The sequence below is a fragment of the Zootoca vivipara genome, chromosome 1, assembly GCF_965207765.1.
Source record: "Zootoca vivipara chromosome 1, rZooViv2.hap1.1, whole genome shotgun sequence".
Taxonomy (NCBI): Eukaryota; Metazoa; Chordata; class Lepidosauria; order Squamata; family Lacertidae; genus Zootoca; species Zootoca vivipara.
Window position 1 is genome coordinate 38,780,468 of NC_142582.1, and position 21,772 is coordinate 38,802,239.

The 21,772-nt window shown below is 39.8% G+C and overlaps 2 protein-coding genes across 11 annotated transcripts in view; one reads left to right on the forward strand and one right to left on the reverse strand.

Moving 5' to 3' along the window:
• Window positions 1-21,772, forward strand: part of LCT (lactase) — a 113,664-nt gene that overhangs the window by 48,313 nt on the left and 43,579 nt on the right. The gene's annotated exons all lie outside the window — the stretch shown is intronic.
• R3HDM1 (R3H domain containing 1) overlaps window positions 1-21,772 on the reverse strand; it is a 46,770-nt gene that overhangs the window by 6,422 nt on the left and 18,576 nt on the right. For 2 of the 10 annotated variants that reach the window (XM_088651989.1, XM_035130460.3), the window contains 12 exons: window positions 21,292-21,400; window positions 21,111-21,206; window positions 19,970-20,007; window positions 19,834-19,884; window positions 19,488-19,714; window positions 14,909-15,163; window positions 13,919-14,073; window positions 13,328-13,429; window positions 11,564-11,839; window positions 10,204-10,327; window positions 3,901-4,055; window positions 2,792-2,940 (listed from right to left, as the gene is read on the reverse strand). In XM_088651989.1, coding sequence (XP_088508115.1) covers window positions 2,792-2,940; window positions 3,901-4,055; window positions 10,204-10,327; window positions 11,564-11,839; window positions 13,328-13,429; window positions 13,919-14,073; window positions 14,909-15,163; window positions 19,488-19,714; window positions 19,834-19,884; window positions 19,970-20,007; window positions 21,111-21,206; window positions 21,292-21,400 — 1,737 coding nt within the window. The remainder of the gene's footprint in view (window positions 1-2,791; window positions 2,941-3,900; window positions 4,056-10,203; window positions 10,328-11,563; window positions 11,840-13,327; window positions 13,430-13,918; window positions 14,074-14,908; window positions 15,164-19,487; window positions 19,715-19,833; window positions 19,885-19,969; window positions 20,008-21,110; window positions 21,207-21,291; window positions 21,401-21,772) is intronic. The other 8 variants (XM_035130506.3, XM_035130498.3, XM_088651979.1 and 5 more) reach the window with 7 other exon arrangements.

Consider the following 21,772-nt stretch of genomic DNA (forward strand, 5'->3'; position numbering starts at 1 on the left):
GGATATTCGAAATTTCTGAAAGCCACTTGTGTCATGCGATCTGATTTTGAACAGGATAACAAATAAATAATTTACTTGTTACAGAAAGTACAGCTACACAACCCTGCTAGTTCATACACCTGCCATCCTGGCAAAATAGGTAAAGAGGTGGCAGAGGGCTGGCTAGCTGCAGCCCTCCGCCTTGGCCCCTGCAGGATGAAGAACGCGGTCAAACCTGTGTAAGGTGGTTATCCTACAGAATGCTTGGGCACATTGTTATTCCTTCCCTTTTTGCCATTTTACAATTCGTTTGTCGTTTCATAATTTAAAAAGATTTATAAGCTCTAGGGGGGGAAATGAACCCTACTTACAATTTATACTAATAAAATTTAAGATGAGAGGGTGAAACACTTGCCATAGGGGAAAAAATTAGTGACTGTTCTCGTTTCTCTAATCTTCTTGTGAATTATTCATGGTGTGGCTTTTGGAAAGGTGACCAGGCTTTGAAGATTGCCATTAATGCAACACATTACTGCAAATTGCTGACATTAAAAAAATAAAAGCTGCTTTCAAAGCACAACGCTCAAAGATCAAAGGAACCCTAAATATCAAATAGAACTGATACAAAGATAACCTACAGGCAAGATTTTTTCGTTGTTTTGCAGGGAATATAAACCAAGTCAGAACTCTCCACCAAGGTGACCTCAAAATCTATTTCGCGGTACTACTGCAGAATAACTGCAGATGACCAAAGAGCTGTGCAGGATACTATTGCTTCATTCTTGGAAACCCATCCATTTTACTTGATAAGGGAAAGAAATTGGCCTTAAGTGGGAAACTAATGTTGTGTTTATACTTTACTCTCTGCCCAGTGGCCTATCCATGTTTGTGAAGTACAACCATAGGATACAGTCATCTCTCGGTATCCATTTGCAGGTACTGCTTAAAACACTTTGACTGTTTTGTCATTAGGGAGTAATTACATGTTTATTCATTTGTGACAAAACAGATTAATTCATCTTAATGCAGAAATCCATTGGATGATATGTAGAAAGAAGTTCTGCATTATGTCTTTCATCACTACAGGAGAGGAAATGGTAGGCCGTGGATTCCACAAACACAACAGGAGCCAGTAACAGACTAAAATAAACCTTATGGACCAATGGAATAATACACCACACTACTTGGGCTATAATCCTATATACATACCTACCCTGGGAGTAACCCCTTTGAACTATGTGGGGCTTTTACCTTCAAGTAGAAACATACAGGATTGCACTTTTAAGACATCTTAGTTTGCCTTTTAGCACTCAAATAAGAATCAGATCGTTTCATCCATCCATGTAGTACTGCTAGTAATAATAACTAAATGAATGCCATTAGAACAACAATGTATTTCTTAAATGCTTGAATAAATCCAATTGAACCACAAAGCGGCTTGCTGTCAGCTCCCACTGTTTAAATCACAACCTTCTTTGTGATGGTGCAAATGAAACGCTACAATTAGGAGTAAAATTTGAGCCTGGCACGAGGTGCTGCATATGTTACACAACCCCCTCACACACACTTTGGTTGGATGCAAAGGTTCACTGGAATATGTCACATTTCCTGTGTATTTAACCTTTTCTGTGTTTTTGTGTTTTTATCTGTTGGCTGCCTTGAGTCCCGGTCTGGGGAAAAGGTGAGTTGTAAATAAATATATTTTAAATTTTACAAAAGCTAGAGCAGGTCACCTGCAGACTGGCATAAGTGAAACAGATAGCATAGGTAATTCTCCTACTTGTCTGGGACTGCTGCCAAATTAACTCCTTCCAAGAAACCAGGATTGCCTAGAGACCTAAGACAGCTTGAGCAGTCGAGACACTGAGGAAATGCACTCACTATGTTATATACCAGACATAGGCAAACTCAGCCCTTCAGAGGCTTTGGGACTACAACTCCCATCACCCCTAGCTAATAGGACCAGTGGTCAGGGATGATGGGAGTTGTAGTCCCAAAACATCTGGAGGGCCAAGTTTGCCTATGCCTGTTATATACAGATGTATCATTCCTTGTCTGGGATCTAGGTCAGAGGTAACCAGCTCTGCAGTAGAAGCTAGCTATACACAATGATGATCAGTTCGAAACTGCAAACTCAGACCCACATCTTTGAAGCAGCTTTGCTGCTAGTTTTAAAGGATTGTTTTTAATTCTGTGTTTTCCTGCTCTCTCACCTTTTGAAAAGGTGAACAGCACATCTTAAGACTAGGAGGAGGAGTGGCAAGACAAACAGCCAAGAGCGGCATTTAAAATCCTGATAACTCCCCAATGTGTTGTGAAGGTGTGGGGAAAGCTAGGCTGTTTCTGTGCCGGAAAAAGGGGGGTAAGTACAGTTTGAAAATGTATTATCTTTTTGCATCCTAAGTAAGCACTGTTGCATTTTTCCTGCAAGGAGGAGTAAGAACAAGGCACAGAGCATATTGCCGTAAAGTCTAAGATCCATTGAGTAAAATAAGAAATTTGAGAAAATAAATCTATGGCCCAGGAAGGCAGTTTATGGTTTTTGAAGCTTCAGCAGACATAGAATCATAAGAGTTGGAAGGGACCCTGAGGATTATCTACTCTAACCCCCTGCAATGCAGGAATATGCAGCTGTAAATACATTAGTTCAGATTACTAAAGATCGAGAAGTTTTTGAATGAACTGCTTTTCCTGCTGCCCTTTTTTCTTGTGGATTCTGTCTACTTTGAGCACAACCTTTTGTGGAATAATATGGAAAAGCGTCATACAAATAATATGATCCATTCTTAAAAAATAATAATTTTAAACTCACCTTAAATTATTCTGTTGTCCAGATGGAATGACACTGTAGTAAACTGGCATTCCCGATGTGGATAGTCCTTGGTTAGACTGACTGGGAATAACAACTGGCTGTTGATATGTCTGCTGAGACATTCCTTGGGAACCTTGAGCCATTGAAACCTGAGGATTAGAAGTACGTTAGGATACCTAATAAAGTTTTTTTAAAAAAAATAAAAGTAAAAAGAACTGACACATTTATTGTGACAACTTGTTCAGTAAATAAGGGGCGGGGAACCAGTCACCCTCCAGAAGTTGCTGGACTACACCTCTCATAATCCCAGAGCAATGACCATGCTAGCTGGGGCTGATGGAAGAAGAGAGTCCAACATCAAATGGAGGGCCACACATTCCCCAGTCCTGCTGTAAACCAAGGTCCATAAATACCCATCCTGACAACAGCTTCACAGGTCCAAGAAAGACAGCAGATACCCTGAATCCTAGTACTTGCCAAGGAGGCATAAGCCTATTGCTAGGATGAAACGCTTCAAATTATAGGTAGGGGTCCACATGAATGAAAGTAATTCCTTCACAAAGAAAACTAGGTGTCAGGGCCTTCCAGAGCCTAACATTCTCCCTGGTTCTAGTTTTCCAACAGCTCCTACATACAATTTGAAGTGGTTTAGCTCAGAGGAAGTCTTAGGTCTCACTCTTGAGCAGAGGCTGTGGAATGGCAGAGAGGATTTTCCAGTGCCTCTGGCTCTTCAAGATGCCTATGAAAACGATGTGGAACAGTGGTAGGTGAATGTCAGCTACACAAAACTAATATGCAGAAAGAAAAGGTGACATACTGTATTGGGGCACCTTGATTGTTCTGCAAATGGGCTTAGCTGATCTCTGGAAACAGAGAAAGCAAAATTTCTCCATTGTTTAAAATCCAAACTGAATAACTGTGAAGCTTTAGTCTACAAATAAAATGTTTCACTCCAACAAACCATTTTGCGGCAGTTAAGTTTGTATACATTTGTGATAACCCTGTTCCAAAAGTGACCAACAACCCTTAGTCCTGACTAGGCAAAGGTTCAGTGTTTTTAAAAAGAATCAATTATATCAATAAGAAGAAGACAACAAACAATAGCTTACTTGATAAGATGGCACAGGTGGGTATGGAACAAGTACACCTTGGATCTGATTTCCAATATTGTTTGGCTGGCCACTGACTATATTTTGGTTCTGAGATTGCTGGACGCCAACTAAACCCTGGTAGTTTTGCTGCTGGTTAGGCATAACTTGGTAACCTGCAAATACAGAAATATTATTATTCATTTTGACATGTTATAACGAAACATATTTAAACCCCAGTTCCCTTTAGATGCTACAGCTGTAGTACAGGAATCTGTGGGTTTATTCCACAAAGATGTTGTAATGTTTAAAGGATCAGCATGAGGTTGGCATGGATAACTGCACAGGATATGTCAACAACTGTGCAGTAAGGACCCATGTCAATAGCCCTACTTGTATAATTGTGGCCCTTTTCAGATGTCATAGCAATAGCACTGACTGAACTCACAGGAAAATGAACTCCCATGCCAGTGTTATAACAACTAAAGGGCACTATAGATACATGGGGCAGTTTTGTTTGGACAGTTCCTCCAACTAATCATAATTAGTTGGCATGTGGCAACTTTTGCCTACTTAAGTGCAGTGCAACTATGAGTTTGTACTTCATTTTCACTAAAATGACAGATTCTATTCAGGTATACAAAGCATTGGCTTTTTGAACTTTGATTCCTTGCCTTTTTCATTGTCTCCTTGAGTAATTTTGTTTTTAATCAGTAGCAACACATGCATATCAAGTTGAACAAGCCCACTGAACAACAATGCAAGACAGACAATTTATCTTACTTTTGAAGGCTGAGATGTGTGTGTTATGTGTGTGTCTGTTTACCTTGTCACAGGTCTGACTTATTTCATGAGTTGGAACAGTCCTAAGTAAAAAAAAAACATGGAATATTTTGCAACAAAAGGTTCCCCCTCCTATCATCTTTTCCATTTACTGACAAGATGGTAGTTTGGAAGTCTCCCAATGGGGTTCAAAGGACAGGAACAAGGGCTAAATTCTCACTGACCTTAAGCTAAGGTACCACCTCACTACTTAAAGGCCAAGGTATTATCAGATCACCTTAAAAGCATATTACCAGATCTTAAACCAAATGCCTTTATACAAATTAACAGAACAGGCTCAAGTTTCTGAGTTACTTAAGAAATGAAGACTGAGCCTACATAGTCTTATCAACGCCAGGTGCCTATTTTTCTTCTATTTAAAGAATAAGGTATCTGGTCCCAGTAAAACTATGCATGGAGCTGGCAAGATTCAGCACTGCTCCATTGCTGGGTGAACAGAATACGGTAAGTTAATAGAAAAGATTCTCTTTCCCATCCAATTACTGTAGTGGAAAATAATTTGCATGTGGAATGTCAAAAAAATGCACCATTCTTGCAAGCTTTTTTTTTTTTTTAATACAGTCATACCTCGGTTTAAGTACACCTTGGTTTGAGTATTTTCAGTTTAAGTACTCCGCGGACCCGTCTGGAACGGATTAATTCACTTTCCATTACTTTCAATGGGAAAGTTCGCTTCAGGTTAAGTACGCTTCAGGTTAAGTACAGACTTCCGGAACCAATTGTGTTTGTAAACTGAGGTACCACTGTACAGTGTAAAGCATTGGGTGGTGAGCATAGCTTTTAAAGGCATGGGATGTTTCTCCAGTGAAAACCCAGCACTGTATCTGTAACATTCAAACATGTTTTATTTCAAAAAACTGACACTGAGCCCTTGGAAACTCAAATTAAGACATACATTGTGCAATATACACCTTCATATTTTATCAGCTGCCCCTTTCTCTTTTTTTCTGGCCACATAATGCTATCTTTTTGCTATTCTCGCTAATTGCTCCATTACAATTGTGCCTTCCTGTCTCCCTGGAAAATCATATAAATAAAGCACACAGTGCTTGAGAGGCCTCATTTCAGCTGCTGCACTGTAATGTGTTTGGCATTTTTTTCCTCCTTTGAAAACAGATGAAGGGGCCAAGCTACTATTTGTGCTTTGAAATGCTGAATGCTGTGCTGAACTTTCAGACACCGATTTCCCAGTCCTCAGTTTCAAGGGAAGTGTCACATTCCATTGCACTTTGCTGTCCTGCTTTTGAAAACAAGATGTATCACCTCTGTTGGTGCTTTGCTGTTTAACAATAATCGGTTCTGCCTAACTCTAAAATGGAAGTGTTTCATCTGGACAGCCATGCTGCATTATTTACATGTGTGCATTCACAATCCCAGAAACACTGAATCCAGTACTAAACCTTAGGGCTCTCCCAAAAGTAATGAACCCATTCATGACACCTTGTTTTTGTTTTTCTACAATCTTTGCTGCAGCAAATTTATTTGATTAAGAATGAGCCTGGTATAAGATGTTAAGTCTGATGAGTGGACTACATCTGTTTTATAGGTACAGGCTATCAAATATCATGTTCATTACTAGATAAAGATTAAAAAGCTCGGAACGGAGAAGTGGGTGATTTTGCCCAACTTCTTGTCCTTAAGGCAGGTTTACCTTGTACCTAAAATACTGGATGTACTATGCAAAACTACATCCTGTAAAAGCAGGATCTTTATTTCCTTATTAAGATCATATGTATGCATCAAGGAAATAAAGCATGAAATCTCTTTTAAAAGTGAAATCAGTAATAATCTGAAGTAATTGAGTGGGACTGCAGCTAAAGCACATCTACTATTAAGACATAAACTAAGAAGATGTGTACAAGCCAGATTAAATATGCATGGTCGCAAAGTTACAGTTTACATAGTATACCTCCCTCCCAATCTTGTTTCGGGGGGGAAGAGATACTGAGGTTTTATCATGCTCTCCTCTCAACAGTTCTATGTTTTTAAATAAAATAGATGCCTGAATATATTCAGCACCTAACAAATTGTGTCCAGCAGCACTAGAATCCAGGCTGAGGTACTGATGATGGCATAGAAACCTGGAAATCTACAAAAGTGCTGCAACTTCATTTTTTTTCAAGGACTGCAGTGTAGCTGTGAAAATTATTCAGTGTCTTCTGGCACTTTCACACAGACAAAGCAAAAATCAATTTTCCATGCTGAGAGAGGAACTAGGGCAATATAAATTGCTGCTAACACACTGCCCCATGGGGTTTCAAGGCACTTTCTATTTTTAGCTTCACTATTCTACCCCAGAAAACCAAGTGGCATGAAAGAAATACAGCGCTCAGCAGGAAAAAGAAAGGGAAGAAGCAACACCTGCTGAAATGTATTTTACAGCAGCACTAGCAAACTGCAGTTAAAAACCTCATGCTTCCCAAAATTCAAGAGAACTGCAAAGAACGAGACAATACATTCTGCAATACTATCTCTTCCTTAAATAACGAAATTGATTATAGTACCACGATCTGCATCTCATGCAATTAGAAAGAGACATAAGATTTCACTAACGAAGTACAACCCTCAAAGCATTGTGAGAAAACACAAAAAAAACACAGGACACACAACAGACCAGAAAAAGGCAAAAAAAAAAGCCTGTCAAAGACATTCTTGCCCAATGTCTGTTTCTGAGCACCACCTTCCTGGTGCCACCTAGGTAAGGACAGATGTTGCTGACTTTTCTTTCTTTATTTTCTTAAAGGGAAGAACAGTGCTTGCTCCTTGATAAGAAAAGCAACAATCCAAGACAGACACACCTGAGACCCCTTTAAAAAGGAAGCCAGGAAGCAGCTGAAAAAGAGACCGGTTCACTGTGAGAAATGTAACCCTCTCAGACAGTGTTACGGCCCCGAATCCAACAGCTCATGAATAAAGCCAATCTATTGCACAATCTATCATACATACCACGGCCTGGTTTGCCACAGAGACACACATAAAACCATACATTTACTACAAAATACGTAGATATTCTGAAAGTTGTTTCCACTAATTATCTAAAATATTAAAAATGCTGCAAAGTTTAAAAAAAACCCACAGGTCACTGAAGATAGTGGTGAACAACAGGTAGCATTCAAATGGGCTTATTCTTGCTTTCACTTAAAAAAGAATGTGCTTAAACACTTCAGTCCTTTCACATTTTGCAGAGCACTTGTGCCTTTTTTGTACTTACATAGATACTATTTTCTATTGCCCTAGAAATCTTTAAACTCCCATGCACACATCAGGAAACTTTCCAGGCCATTATTCAAACATCCTGAAACTAATTTGACATCTAAGCTTCAGCAGCTTGGACCTAACTTACCAGCAGAGCACTGGTGGTTCCAGAAGCTTCTAAATGTGGGTATAAACTGGCACAACTCCTCAGAAACAAATCCGCTCTGGCCCTTTAGCTAACGTGCAAAACCCCTTCCACAGGAGCATACTGTTAAGCAATGTCTACATCTACAATGTATTGGTCATGGAAGTCTTGCCCAGCATGAGTTGTAAAACAGGAAGTGGGAAATACTGTTCAAGATGGAAAATATTTAGGCTGGGATCCAAACTATCATGCAACCATGATATTGTAAGGCAAACTTGGGTGAGAAAACAGAGGATAATTTTAATAACTGTGTGACGTGGTTGGCTAATGAGCCCTAAAATATCTCAAAGGCAGCCAAGTCAGAGACATTATCCTTATGTAATTAGAGGCAGTATCTTGGATTGGAAGGTAAATTAAGGAATTTCTAGCACTCTCCTTCCTTCCTATAGCCACCTGTGCCCTCCCCAAAAGTTTCTTGGGGCAGGGCTTCTAAAGAATGCAAGGTGGAATGCAGGGCGTTTCTGGAAGCAGGAAGAATTAGGATCCAAGTCACTGGATAGAGCCAACCTCTATACTTAGAAGTTACTTGCAGTCCCATTGAAATTCAATAAATCAGTATGAAAAGCTTGTATCTATTTTTCATATTGATTTCAATAGGTCCCAACTTCGTATCGATTCAAGGCAACTTGTTCAGATCAAAAATAAAGATTAAAGTAATAGCATGTGTACACAAAAAGAGGGAGGGTTCATTTTAAACCTTGCTAAGATGGACAAAATCTAGCTTTAACATGGCTGCATTCCCATGTACAATGGCAAATATAAGCAAATATGATGATACAATTCACTTTCATTCAATGCTAGTAGCCCTAAACCTACTGCAGAATTACACTTTATTAGTGCCAAAATCATTGCTGAAATATAATAGATTTGAAAGATGATTCTTTAAAAAAATTAAATATATTATTTTCTATTAGGATTTCTTTATCATCCTCGCCCTTGTAATATTGTGGTGCTCTGTGACCCAATGGTGTAAGAAGTATTCCTTTTTTCAAAACACAAAGTTTTCAAAGGCGGCATTAAAAATTATTAAAACCCTTATCAACATGACTAGATCAAGGCCACAATCTCATTTTTGACAGCCCTTGTACTTCTAAGGCACATATTAAAACACAAGAGAAGCCAATCCTTTATTTCCTGCATTTATTTAGCTGCTGTGGGAATGAAAACATGCTCACTGAGAACAAAGGTGTTGCCAGTGGGGGAAAAGCCATAACTCTTCCTCTTCATATTCTAGATAGCGTTTCTAAGAGGCTCTCAAGCAAAACAAAATTTCAAAAAAAATAAAGCAAAGCATCTGAGTCCAATTGTCAATTCTCAAAGTAGAATCCCCTTTGTACTTCTTAACAATTAATGCATGCACAAACACTAAACCACACTGAAGTACAAACCTTCTTGACAATAGAGCTCAATCTGCAAAAAGTAAGGGTGCCGTTGTATTAAAACTACCGCCTATGACTAAACGAGGTTCAAAAAACAGCAGAAAACACACGGAAAAGACAACACCGAAATGTTATAGTTTTCTATGTTTTTGAGGATGAATTCAAGACCCAGAGAAACATCAAAAGCCAAGGGCAATGGGAGATAAACTTGTTCGCCATAACTCAGGATCAGAGATATCTTATCTGAAGAATTTCTGAACAAGTTTAAGGCAAAAACCTATGGAGCAATGCTACAGTTACGGTATAAATTGAACACAAACTTGAGACTTGAAAATCGAGGAGAACATCAATCCATGTCAATTTGGACTTTTGTTAGAAGTTCTTCACATTGCCAAAAATAGATTGAAGAGAATGAGTGTTCAAGGTTATGTTTTCCAAACAAATAATTTACTTCCCACCCTCTTTTCTTGTGAATACGGTCAGTTAGGGATTTATCAGCTCAAACAATTTAAAAGAATGCATTTTCACCAGATGGGAATTCTATCAGCACTTCAAAGCCAAAAACCTTACTTTATTTGTAACAGACCTTTCAGGCTTTCACAACAAAACCGTATTTCCTCCTGCATCACACAGCAACCTGAAAATGTCCAGAAGTACATGCATTTGGGCTGTAGGGGGTGGAGAGGGGGAGAGACCACCAACCTGTCTGCTGTGCAGGCTGTGGCAGTGGCTGGTTTTGCTGTGTGTTGTAATGAACAGAAGTAACTGGCCGATACTGCTGACTGGAGTGTGGATACTGGCCTGGAGCGCAGTAACAGGCTGGCATCTAAAAAGGAAGCAACATGTTGGAGATTCATTTATATGCTTCAATAATTGAGTCAAGTCCAACAGCATAAAATGATGGCAGATAAATAAGAAAGCATATAAGTATACACATACACATACTCAGAAAAGCAAGTCTAGTGAAAAACAGGAGGAGTGGGGTTATTTAAATGTTTAGCTGATGAACAGCATTATCTCTTGGTGAAATTTTAACATGCATTCATTGTATCCAGCTGTAGATCCAAAACAGCAGAAAGACACAATGTGGCTCCATGCTTTGTCAGCCGATGTGATAACTGAAGTACTGGGTTGTATCAGGCATGGCCAAACTTGGCCCTCCAGCTGTTTTGGGACTACAACTCCCATCATCCCTAGCTATCAGGACCGGTGATCAGGGATGATGGGAATTGTAGTCCCAAAACAGCTGGAGGGCCAAGTTTGGCCATGACTGGTTGGACACAATGAGCATGATTAACTTAAGTACACTTATTTCAGTAGGTTTTTTTTTCTGAATATGACTTAGTTGGATACAATCCATTATCATAAAATAGAGGAGGCTCTTGTGGAAGTCTCAACAAAAACAAGACACAGGCTAAGGCATGCTGTCACAGCTTTAAAAAGAAGGAGTACAGTGGTACCTTGAGTTACAAACGCTTCAGGTTACAAACTCCGCTAACCTGGAACAGCTACCTCGAGTTGAGAACTTTGCCCCAGGATGAGAACGGAAATCGTGTGCTGGCGGTGCAGCGGCAGTAAGAGGCCCCATTAGCAAAAGCACGCCTCTAGTTAAGAACAGTTTCAGGTTAAGAACGGAGCTCCAGAACAAATTAAGTTCGTAACTAGAGGTACCACTGTAGTCTCACTTAAAATACGTATTGTTTAGGTCAAAATACTGTATTACAAATATGTCAGTGGAACACCTATGAGGTGGAACACCTCTTTTAACTATTGTAATGCACACACAGTCCTTTTAAAGAACAGAAGACATGCATATGTAATAAATATGCATCAACTTCTAATCCTGCTAAAATCAATCAAAAAAATGTTAATATTTGTTGACAGCAAAGCTGCAGGGTCCTCTAATTCTTTCTGTGATTGAAGTATGAAGTTCAGATTGCTTCCACATAAATTAAAGGGGTGGGAGGAAGAGGAAGCTCTACACAAAGCCAGATTCAGTTTAATCAGCAGTTAATATGAACTACACCTTTGACATTGGTAGGTATTAAAAAGCTCTCTCTACCTGTGGCATTGGTTGCTGCATATATCCCTGTGGCTGAAGAACTTGCTGGTTGACAGGGTGGCTGGATGCACTGTAATTAGGAGTAGGAACAGGTTGGCCAGGGGGTGGCGGTGGGGCTGGTGGAGGAGGTGGGGCCGTTGCTATGATGAAACCAGATTGCTGTGGGGGCTGAAGGACAACCGTGGACTGGAACATGGTGGCATGAGGATCAGCAGCTTCCCCAGATGGCTGTCGGGAGAGACTCATATGGCTAAATTGGGATCCTAGGTTGTCTTGCTGAAATAAGCAAAACAGTAAGAGTTATTCCTCTTTCGAATGCACAAGGAGATAGCACTGTTTGATTAAAACAACAACAACACACAACTAAACATGAAATAGTGAAGTATCCTCATATCTACTTATAGCAGGTTAAAAGTGACAGCTTTAAGACAAAGGTAACATCTCATTAGCAGCAATAAGTAGAAACATGGGGAATGAAACACAAATTTTATACCTACAGCAAGAAACACAAACTTTATTGTTTGTAAAAGCTGTGTTAAGTGTGCCTGGTAATACTTTCTGGTGCTATTGTACCATGGAAATATTTGCCACAGATACAGATGCAACAAACTGGGGAACCGGGGGGGGGGGGGATTTGGATATTTCGTGTATGAGAAGTTCAATTATGCGAAAGAGCATAATTTAGTAGTCAGTACAAATTACCTGCCCATTCATCAAACTTTGTTTTAAATATGTTGGGAGTGGTGTGTGTGCATATTATATATAGGGCAGGATTCAGCTAACTAGTGCCACTAGCAGAAGTGCATACAAGGACTTCCACTAATGCAATGGGGTTTTCCCATTCATCTGATTTGATGTTAATGCATAATTCTCCAAGTAGAAATGGACGAGAAATTCATCGTTTCTTTTTAATGCAAACAAACCAAATTCACACTTCCTGAATCAATACACAAACCAAAGTGCAACTTATCCTTTGAAATTCACACTTCTCCAAATTTTGCAATGTGGTTATCCAAACAAACTGCACACAAAAAATTATATACTGGGAGGAAATGAACACAATAATTAGTGTATTGGAGAAATTAGCATGAAAATGCATGTAAGTATTCATGTGGTCCTTTAAAAAAACACAAACTGATACAGAATTGGGTGAACTGAACTTTAGGCGGAAAAAGCAAAAACTGACAGAATCTGAAATTGCCAGATTCATCAAAAAGACTGCAATGAAGGACTCTGATATGTGGAGAATCTTACCTTGCATCAGGAAGCTGGATGTCAATAAATTTGAGGAATGCAGCTAAGCTGCATCACTCAAAAATGGAGAGGGAAGGCAAACTCTGGTACCCATCAAACATTAAAGGGTGGCAGAAAGCTTTTTATTGCAGTGGGAGATGAGAGAAAGCAAAACACCTTAGGAAATTAGTCAAAGAAATAGGCGGGGGGTGGGGGGTGAGGAGGAAGGGCCCTAACAAAGTAAAAATATTCAAGGGGTACAAACAAATACTGTTTGGCTGAGTAATTGTAATGCAATTGTTTTTGTGCACAGAGCTTGTTTTTAACTTGCAGGTAAACTTCCAATTAACTCAGGACAGGAATACTTTCTTCCTTGAACCCTTTTTTGTGCTCTGGCCCAGGCTGATTTACCTTGGATGTCACAGCCAGTCAGTATTTGTATTATTTATTACACATGCACATCCCAACACATGAAACTAGGTCTATAAAGATTCAGTCATGCACAGAAGAGGTGAGTAGAAGGTATTATACCACAGTGTATTGCTGGGTAGACGAGACGGGCAGGAGCGGGGGTGGATAAGTGACTGTGGAGAATTGAACAGGCTGTGAAGAAGGCTGAAGAGGTCGGATAGGCTGAAGAAGTAACAGTGGAACACACAACAGTTAACAACAGAGTAAGAAGAAATGGAAATGGCAGTATTTCTCTTCTTTTGGGGGGGGGGATAAATTTATGCAAAATCAAGAACATCCTCCATATTAATTGTGCAACTAAAAGTAAATTTGACACAAGAGTCAGATTACCTACAGTAACTCTAATAATAAGCATTCCTCCATCTATAGGTGTGTCTTGCCTCATAAGGACGTCCCACACCACATAAGCAAGACGGATTTGTAAGATTCTTAGCTCTTAAAAACTTAGGCACACACATTGCATATGTAACCACAACAGGTTGTCTCACTGCTTTAAGAAAACGGGGTCGCTTGGAACAAAAAATTGTCCCCTCAAGTCATAAATAGGCCAGCACCACCTTCCCCTAACTTATAGCCACAACGATCCACCGTTTTCTTCTCATCGGATGCCAAGAACGCTCGGTCAAACATTGCATATTTTGACATGTGCACCTGTGAAAGGATGTGATTGGTTGCTGGCTGTTGCTGAGGTGGTAGGGGAGGAGGTGGCTGCTGAGGAGGTCCAGGCACTTGGTTTCTAACAGGCTGCTGAGGCATAGGAGGATTATACACAACTGGAGTGCCATCTGGATTAATGAATGGCTGACCTAGAAGACAGAGATGAAACACACACATTATTCAGCAAAATGCAATTTACCAGCAAAACGAAACATACCATCACAACCACTGCCTATTTTCAAGAGACAATGCTGCTTTATAGTTTACTCCTCAAGAGGACGAAAGGGTTTAAAAGCAGGCATCAAAGCAAGGCTTTTTTGTGGGAAGATTAAGTGGAAAAGTGAAGGCTTTGCAGATGGTCTCTCTTTCAGACACTGTTCAGCTTTAGCAGCAGAACCGTATCACACCCCTTCAGAACCCTCTCAACTGAAGGTGCCCAATAAAGGACTACTGTACATTTATTCCTATCTACAGACCAACCTAGGTATATACGGTATTAACAGGAAAAATATCATTTAAGATCATAAACCAACTGAAGCCTCTATACTTGTCAATTCCATATTATTATTATTTTTTACTCATGTGCCATTTGAAAATATTGTACATACAAGAGCTTCTCATAAGGCAGAAGAGCATCATCTGATGAGAAATCTTCACTATTCCTCACCGTTTGTACATCAAGGTATATAACATTACAATTTTACAAAGTCCTCTGAAGAGGTGTTAAAATACATGTTGCTGCAAAATTAGGAGAAGGGGAAATCAGGGTGGGAAGGTAGGGAGAGAAAGGCAGAAAGATCTTTGCGATCTTCAGACGAAGGGTGGGATATACATTAAATAAATAACTGATAATAATCTATTTATTTATTTCCTTTTACACATTATGGCAAGTTAAACGTTACTGTTAAAAGGAAGGAAGGGGGAAGGAGAGAGAGAGACAGAGAGACAGAGACAAGGCACAGACATCCACGGCTGGATACCAACCTGTTTGAGGGTTGATCAGAATACTTCCAGGTGGTATGCCTGCCGCTTCCAAGGGAAGCAAAAAGAAGCTACTGCTAGGAGGCGCCACTTGCCCACTTATGCCACCGTCAAAGGAAAGGGAACTACTAGTGCTGACAGTTGGATAGACGGCAGGTGTGCCATGAGAAGGCTGGCTGAGAGCTGTGACTGGAAGAGGCTGCTGGGTGTGAGAAAGAGAACCCGTGGATGACCCTACACTACTAGAAGACTCTGAACCTAGGAGAGGAGTAACGAGAAATGAATTTCACCTAGAGACAGAATAATATTCATGCACATTTAAATAGGCAGGTTGTTATTAAATGCTTAACGCTTTTAAATGCACAGCCTGGAACTACACTAGCTGCCCCACCCCGCCCCACCCCACCCCACCCCTGCAGCTTCTCCTTCTCAGCTACAAGTGCATGCCACAAGAGAAGAGGGGCCTGCCCTAAAGCTGCCCCAAACTTCTGCACAGGTTCTTTGACCTCATGCTGGGCATGAGAAAAATAATGCAGAATGGCAACACACCATGTCTTATTCGCCCACCCATCCCCCCCCAAAAGGTTCTAATCAATGGAGCAGTAGGCTGAGAAATCTGAGGCAACCAAAGCATGCAGAAGCAAAAAAAAGAGACCGTGTAATACCATTAGATCCCCCTCTATCACATACATAGCCTACAACAGAGTTTATCTACAGCATTGGGTGGGCAGAACCTGAGGCTCCTGAGCTCCTGACTCATCATCCCCAACCAGCAAGACCAGTTGTCAGGGAAAACGAAAATTGCAGTGCAACAACAACTGGAAGGCCACAGGTTCCCCATCCTGATCTACTGCACTCTCAGATATCAGTCAGTGAATTAGGTATCAAGATAAAACCAATCGTAAGGAGAAGTCAACACTAAGCCATGTTGGTGTCAATGGGCAATATTAAGAACGTGCCTAACCTATTACCAAAATGGGACTTGGCATAGCTCGACTTTAGCTTTAACATTTCAAATTCTGTAATAAATGTACATATATGAGATGCAAGAATAAGTCAGCAGCTTCTGTATAATCCTTAAGGTGATAAATATCTGAGATGGAGCCAACATCTTTCATTTTAAATGGCTCTGTTGAGCCAATATTTGTCTTTTTTTAAATGAACAATTGCTCCTCACTGAGAAGAGCTCTCACTTTGATTGCACTTTTCATCTTAACACAGCAGATCAAAATTTATGGTACTAATTTTGCTTTTCAGTTGTGGCTGAATCAGTACACTGCAGGCATGTCTACAAGTGTGCCTTGCAAAATGATGCAGCACTGATGAAACTGGGGAAAGAATTTATACTGGCTTTCGTAGCATTCTAAATCAAGCCACTTGCTAGGAAAACAATTAACTGTTTATAAAATGGTATAATCTTCAAGATTTCAAGTTTGATTGACATCAGCATAATTAAAGCTAAATCTGCATCTGTATTAGAATCGTTTTTCAGTATTTTAGAGGTTTATCGTTTGTGTGTTTGCTGACCTGCACTCATTTGGGAGGAAGAGCAGGATAGTATTACTACTACTACTACTACTAATCAATAGTCCAAAATGTCTGGATAGCACCAAGTTGGCTACTCCAAATTTATACTATGGTTTGCTAGACTGAAATGGCCCTCTGTGAACTAGTATGTTACATATGAAATCTGAATACCTAAAGCTTTAATGCTTTCGTTTTGGTGCATTAGATCAATGTAGGCGTGGCCCACTGGTCTATTTCTGGAGGATCATTCACCGACTATAGGCTGACTGCAAAGAATGCTTGACTAGTTTATTCATTTATTTGATTTTTATGCTGCCGTTTTGCTCAACTGGGAAGCAAGTCAACATAATTAAACCATCAACTTAAAAGTATATAATTAAAACCAAGGAACATAAAATTACATTCGTAACATCAATCAAATTATATTCAAACTGCCATTTAAAATCAAGCAACAACCTAAAAGACTACAGTCTGATCCAGCAAGGCACTCGTTATGTTCTTAAGCAAGACTGCAGACTCAGGACTGGTTGACACAGATTGCTTGTACCTTAACTGTGACGAGATCCTGTGTTCGTACTCTTGCTTTGGAAATTTAACACACTTTGGATGACCGCTGAGATTCCAGAAAAAAAAACACAAAAGTTCTCCCGGGACTGAAGTTAGTGCTTTCCTAATGAATTACCCAACCTGTTTCTTATAGGGCCAACCTAACTATAGAATCTTCTAACATGCACAGGTATGCACTCACTTCACAACAGTGAACATTTTAGAGAGTTTAGAGAGGGAGAAAATTAGTGTATTCTAACAACTAACAAGGCAAAGAACTGGAAGGACCAATCCTGGAAAACTACCAAGGAGAATATTACAGTACTGTAGCCTCAATACTATGGAAACATTGTTGTGAAATCCAAACATCAAACAGTGGCTGTTTTTCTTGCTAGACAGCAGTAATGGAAAGGGCTCTTGTGCACTGCAGTGCCTGTAACCTGAAAATTTGATGTGAAGAAACTCTCCACAAGAGACTGAACACCATCACCAACAAATATCCCTATTCCTCCCACAACATGGCCTACAGATTGATATGTTGGGCTATGTCCAAACTCAGCGCTGAATTGTAAAGCAGCGATGAAATGGACCCTATGAAATTAACAGAAGGTTCTGAAAGAGCTAAGTAAATGCTGGAACATGGGAAGTTCTACAAATGCCCTGCAAATGCCCTACAAACAAGCTCTTAACAGCTTCCATCGAATAAGGCCACAACCATGTTTCATTGACATGTTCTGCTAGAAGACCCAGAGATCAACAGCTTTTGCTAACACCAGGAGGCTAAAGAAATAAAGATAACTAAGCAAGCTGACTTTCAAGACTGGTACTTTGTGTTTCAGAAAGGACATGCACTACGGTACTACAGATTTAAGTAATTCAGAGCTTTACACTCCCAGAAACGCAAAGTTGATAACTGCTTAGCTACATAGCTCCCAGATCACCTGTATCCATAGGAAGGTATATTTTAAAACTGGTTCCCATTAGCAGGACTGAGCCTCTCATAGCTCACACTCATTTTATTTACTTATTTAATTGCTATAAGCAAAACAAAACTTGATACAGAAGATAATTACCTTCAACGGGAAGATAGCCTAAATGTAGACATAAAAAATAATGAACAGCTTTCGTCATTGGGGAAGGGCTGTAACTCAGTGGCAGGGCATCTGCTTTGAATGCAAAAGGTCCCAGATTCAATCCCCAGCATTTCCAGGTGGTGCTGGGAAAGACCCTTATCTTAAATCCCAGAGACCTGCTGCCAATCAGAGTAGACAATACTGAGCTAGACGGACCAATGGTCTACCTCAGTATAAGGCAGTTGCCCATGGGAGGCAATGCTGGCAGGGTTGTTCACCTGGGTTCTCAAAACTGAACATCACTACCAATTACCAAGAGGGAAAGGGGGAACAGTGAGACAGCAGGAAAGCTCAGCTTGTCCCAGCCCAGGAGTGCAGAAGGCTGTGCTGGGATTTGGGCATGGGTGGCCTGCACTCAAATCCCTGCTTTAGACACTGGGTCACAACTGTCTCAATCTAACCCTGCTCACGTATTTGCTTCAAAGGTAAGTAGCTGCGTAAGTACTTGTGTACATTAAATCCAATGTGCATTTTATCTTACATGAAGGCTACACTTGTCGTTTGAAACCTTAAACACAGAAAACCTTACACCAAGAAATTCTCAGCCATTCTTATGAAACTGGCTTTTGTAGTTATTCCCCCCCAATTATTTTTTGACTATGTCTAGGACCCCACAATGTTATTGAAATAAAAACTTTCCAATCTAAATACTTCAGGGACATACTGTAATGTTAAGTGAATTTCAATTCCTTGATTGGCACTGTATACTGTATGTCAGGCTTCAGTCTACTGCCCACAGTAATTAATCAGGACCAGTTGGGCTAATCCTGACCCAAATGCCTTGCCTAACCAGGTAGTTCCAAATATGCTGCATAATCAATGGCTTATAACATGGTTTTTTTTGGGGGGGGGTGTCACTGATTCAGGTGGTAAAGTGGGGTAAAGCCATCGCCTTTATTCCAGCTGCAATGGGATAACAGTGGGCCTTGCTTGTCTTTTTATAACAACACAAACTTAATCACTATATCAGGAATGGGGAACCTGTGGCCCTCCAGATGTTGCTGGACTCCCAAATCTCATCAGCCCCAGCAAGCAATGAATGACCAGTGGTAAGATACAATTGTTGTTGTTGTCCAATGACATTTGGAAAGCCACAGATTCCCAACCACCACACTACAGACTTGTTTTGCAGCAAAATGCTATTGCAATTGAGCCAAAGCAACTCTCCTCAAAATAATCACTGAAAGGGCAGAGGACTGCTTTTTGCAAAAAGGGGGTCATAGCTGCCAAGTTTTCGCTTTTCTCACGAGGAAGCCTATTCAGCATAAGGGAAAATCCCTGTAAAAAAGGGATAACTTGGCAGCTATGAAGGGGGTATATTTTCTCCTTAGATATTTGACGCATGTACACATTAGCAGACTGTTTGTCGCTCATACCTGTCTTAGATAGTCTGCCTGTGCTTTTGCTGCTTCCAGTGCTATCGCCTCTTGTCAGAACAGAGATTCCACTGAAGCTGCTGGCTTTGGTCACAGCTGGCTTCAAATTGCGAAGGGAGCTATCAGAGTCGGTGCTGCTCCATGGACGGGATTCAGAATACTTTAGCTCGTTGTCTGTACTGCTTTGAAGGCTGTTGGTTGACCTTCCTGAAGCATCCTTATTGACCCTGCAATTCACCAAATTGGCTTATAAAATCCAGGGATTATTTGCAAAATCAGGGAGAAGAAAAAGTGAAATACGTGCAAAATACTTTGGGATTTTTTAAAAACCCAATTTATTCAATACCTAAAGATCTGCCGCCTTTGCTGGGTACTATTGGCTTCTTCCTCCTGGATTCTGTTGGCATGTTCAATAAAACAGTAGCTTAATATTTTATTAGAAAAAGCAAATAAGAACTTGTTAAAAAACTTATTTCTCTTACCTTTTGTCAATAATGTAATTCTCTTGGGAACACAGCGACTGAGGAAGAAACAGTGTAGAATGAAGATCACCATTGCTAACTACTGTATTATCTATCCCAATGTGACAAATAATCTGACACACACATTTAAATGTCTTTTGGCCACCTGTAATAAATAGCCCATACTACCCAATGATGGTTCACAAGTTAATAGTAAGATTATAGGAAGCCATGTCACACACTAGCCTAGTCTACTCCTAATGCTAAGCCATGGTTTGTTTAGTCTAATTATGCTTTGTTTGAACATGTGAACCCAGCCCAGCAATCTAAGCCTGACTTATTTTATGCCAAACCATAAGGTGCTGGCTGCTTTTTTCATTATATTGTATGAAATTACAATGATACGAAAGAGTCAGAACGATTACATAATCACCATATGAACTCATTTTAAATAATGGTAAGATGATTTATCCTTAATGAACAGCAATACAGAGATCTTCACTCCCTCCGTAAGGGCTGATCAGGATTGTAAGGAGGAGATGAGAGGGGCAAGGCTACCTTGACAAAAAGTAATGCAGCCTACATCCTCCACATTGGCACATCCCTACTATCCCATTCTTGTCACAGAAGTAGCATGTTATTAAAAAAAATCCACATCCCATATTACGTAAAAAGTGAACAAATGCCTCCCCACCTTCATGTCTCTACTGCAAGTTTCTCAGAAATACAAAATATTTTTGAAAACCTTAAGATTCCAAGAAATTAATATTGACATAGTTTTATTAGAAACAAGGGAAACTGGACAGCAAGTCTTAAAACATTCAGAATTTAACAAGTCCTCAGGGGACAGCTGGCCTGATTAGTTTTTATTCCTCAGTCTGTTTTCCACCACTCCTTATTTGGCGTAAATTTTCCTTATCTAAAGGTCTAGAGGTGGAGAAGAATAGCAAGTTGCTTGCTGGTTTCCAAACCAGCTGAATACTCTCTCAACACACTGTTGAATGTTAATGTAGTCACAGCATTTTATGACCTTTACCCAATGCATATCAAAGTGATTTAAATATTCAAGTATTATAAACAAAGTACTGTATAACAATCTAGGGTCACGGTAGTCACACATAGTCAAAGATGCTATGAATGTTCCTTGTAATTTAATACCTACATCTTGTGCAAATATTCGTTCTCTAGCTCTCTGGTACTCTTCTTCTCGTTCTTCTATAGATTTGCTTCTTCTGTCATCTTTTAATCGTATTCGCATCTAAATTAAATAAGTTATTAATTGCCAGTTTCTATTGCACAATGCAAGTGTGTAGTCAAGACAACTATATGAGTTCAACATTTACCTGGTTATCATCTTTGTCTAGACTAGAGTTCTCTCTTTTAAGGATGTACCGCTTTTGAAAATCTTCACTTTTTTCATCTTTTATATGTTCACAAAACTTCTGGTCAGGTCTTTAAAAAAAACGAGTAAGATAAAATAAATCATGACAGGTATGAAAATGTTATAAAGTATGTGGACCTTTAAATCTGAAGAAGGTACAACTCTGAGAACACACTTGGGATACTGCCCTGGACACAGCTTCTGTCCTAACACCTTCATTTTCTTTGATCTATTTTTTTTTTGCAACTAGTGAAGTTTATGTACTTGTGAGAGCACTGGTGTCCCTTCATTTCATACGTTTATTTGAATAAATTATATTGAGGCATACAGATACTAAGTAATGCTAACAGCAGAATAAACATTTAATTTGTAAATGGGAATTCTAAACCCATTCACAAATAAAAAATTATTTGGGGCCTTGCTAACTGCACACTGTGGTACAC